The sequence below is a fragment of the Buceros rhinoceros genome, unplaced genomic scaffold, assembly GCF_000710305.1.
Source record: "Buceros rhinoceros silvestris isolate BGI_N320 unplaced genomic scaffold, ASM71030v1 scaffold6232, whole genome shotgun sequence".
Lineage (NCBI taxonomy): Eukaryota > Metazoa > Chordata > Aves > Bucerotiformes > Bucerotidae > Buceros > Buceros rhinoceros.
In genome coordinates this window covers 4,044-4,817 of record NW_010400560.1, presented here as the reverse complement: position 1 = coordinate 4,817, position 774 = coordinate 4,044, and the positions used below count along the sequence as shown (strand labels likewise).

Here is a 774-nt window from a genome sequence, read left to right as displayed (position 1 = left end):
GCTCTCCTGCTTGGGCCTGGCAGGATGTGAAGCCCAGAGGGGGAAACGGGGGATGAGTGGCTGCCGCTGCCCTTTCAGCACTAACAAACAAGGAATTTCGTCCTTGTTAAGCTTGTGGGCATGTGGGGGCAAGTGGAGGAGCTGTGCAATTGTGTGCCTGGGGGCAGCCGTTGTGGGCGCAGGCTGGGAGTGTGATCTGGCTGTGGGCGGGCGTGTGTTACCATCCGCTGCCCTTTCAGCACTAACAAACAAGGAATTTCGTCCTTGTTAAGCTTGTGGGCATGTGGGGGCAAGTGGAGGAGCTGTGCAATTGTGTGCCTGGGGGCAGCCGTTGTGGGCGCAGGCTGGGAGTGTGATCTGGCTGTGGGCGGGCGTGTGTTACCATCACTCTCTTCCATTGCAGAGTCCTCTGCAAATTTGCCTTCAGCCTCTCTCAGGACTGGGAGCTGCCGATAAAGAGGGAGGTGAGTAGGTGACATCCCTCATTCTTTCCCTCACCTGGGGGCTTTGCTTACTGTCTCCCTCTCCCAGCTTTGTGCTCCAGCCTCCTCTCGAGCCGGTGCCAGAGGCTGTGGATGGGGCTGCTTTCCCTGCCAGGGCAGGCTGTGCGCGGGAGCTGTGCAGAGAGTGCTGCCTGTCCCTGCCCAGCTCGGGCAGGCCCCTCCCTTCCCCGGTGCTCTCCAAACCGCAGGGCCTCTCCCTGTTTGTTTCAGCTGCGCGGAGGTGGGAAGTGCAGCGAGACCTCGGCGTGCTGGGGCTCTGCCCGCAGACAGC

At 61.2% G+C, this 774-nt stretch overlaps 1 protein-coding gene across 1 annotated transcript in view; it reads left to right on the top strand.

Annotated features, from left to right (window-relative positions):
- SGSM3 (small G protein signaling modulator 3) overlaps positions 1 to 774 on the top strand; it is a 20,015-nt gene that overhangs the window by 18,946 nt on the left and 295 nt on the right. Inside the window, exon 20 of the mRNA XM_010131906.1 lies at positions 404 to 464. Coding sequence (XP_010130208.1) covers positions 404 to 464 — 61 coding nt within the window. The remainder of the gene's footprint in view (positions 1 to 403; positions 465 to 774) is intronic.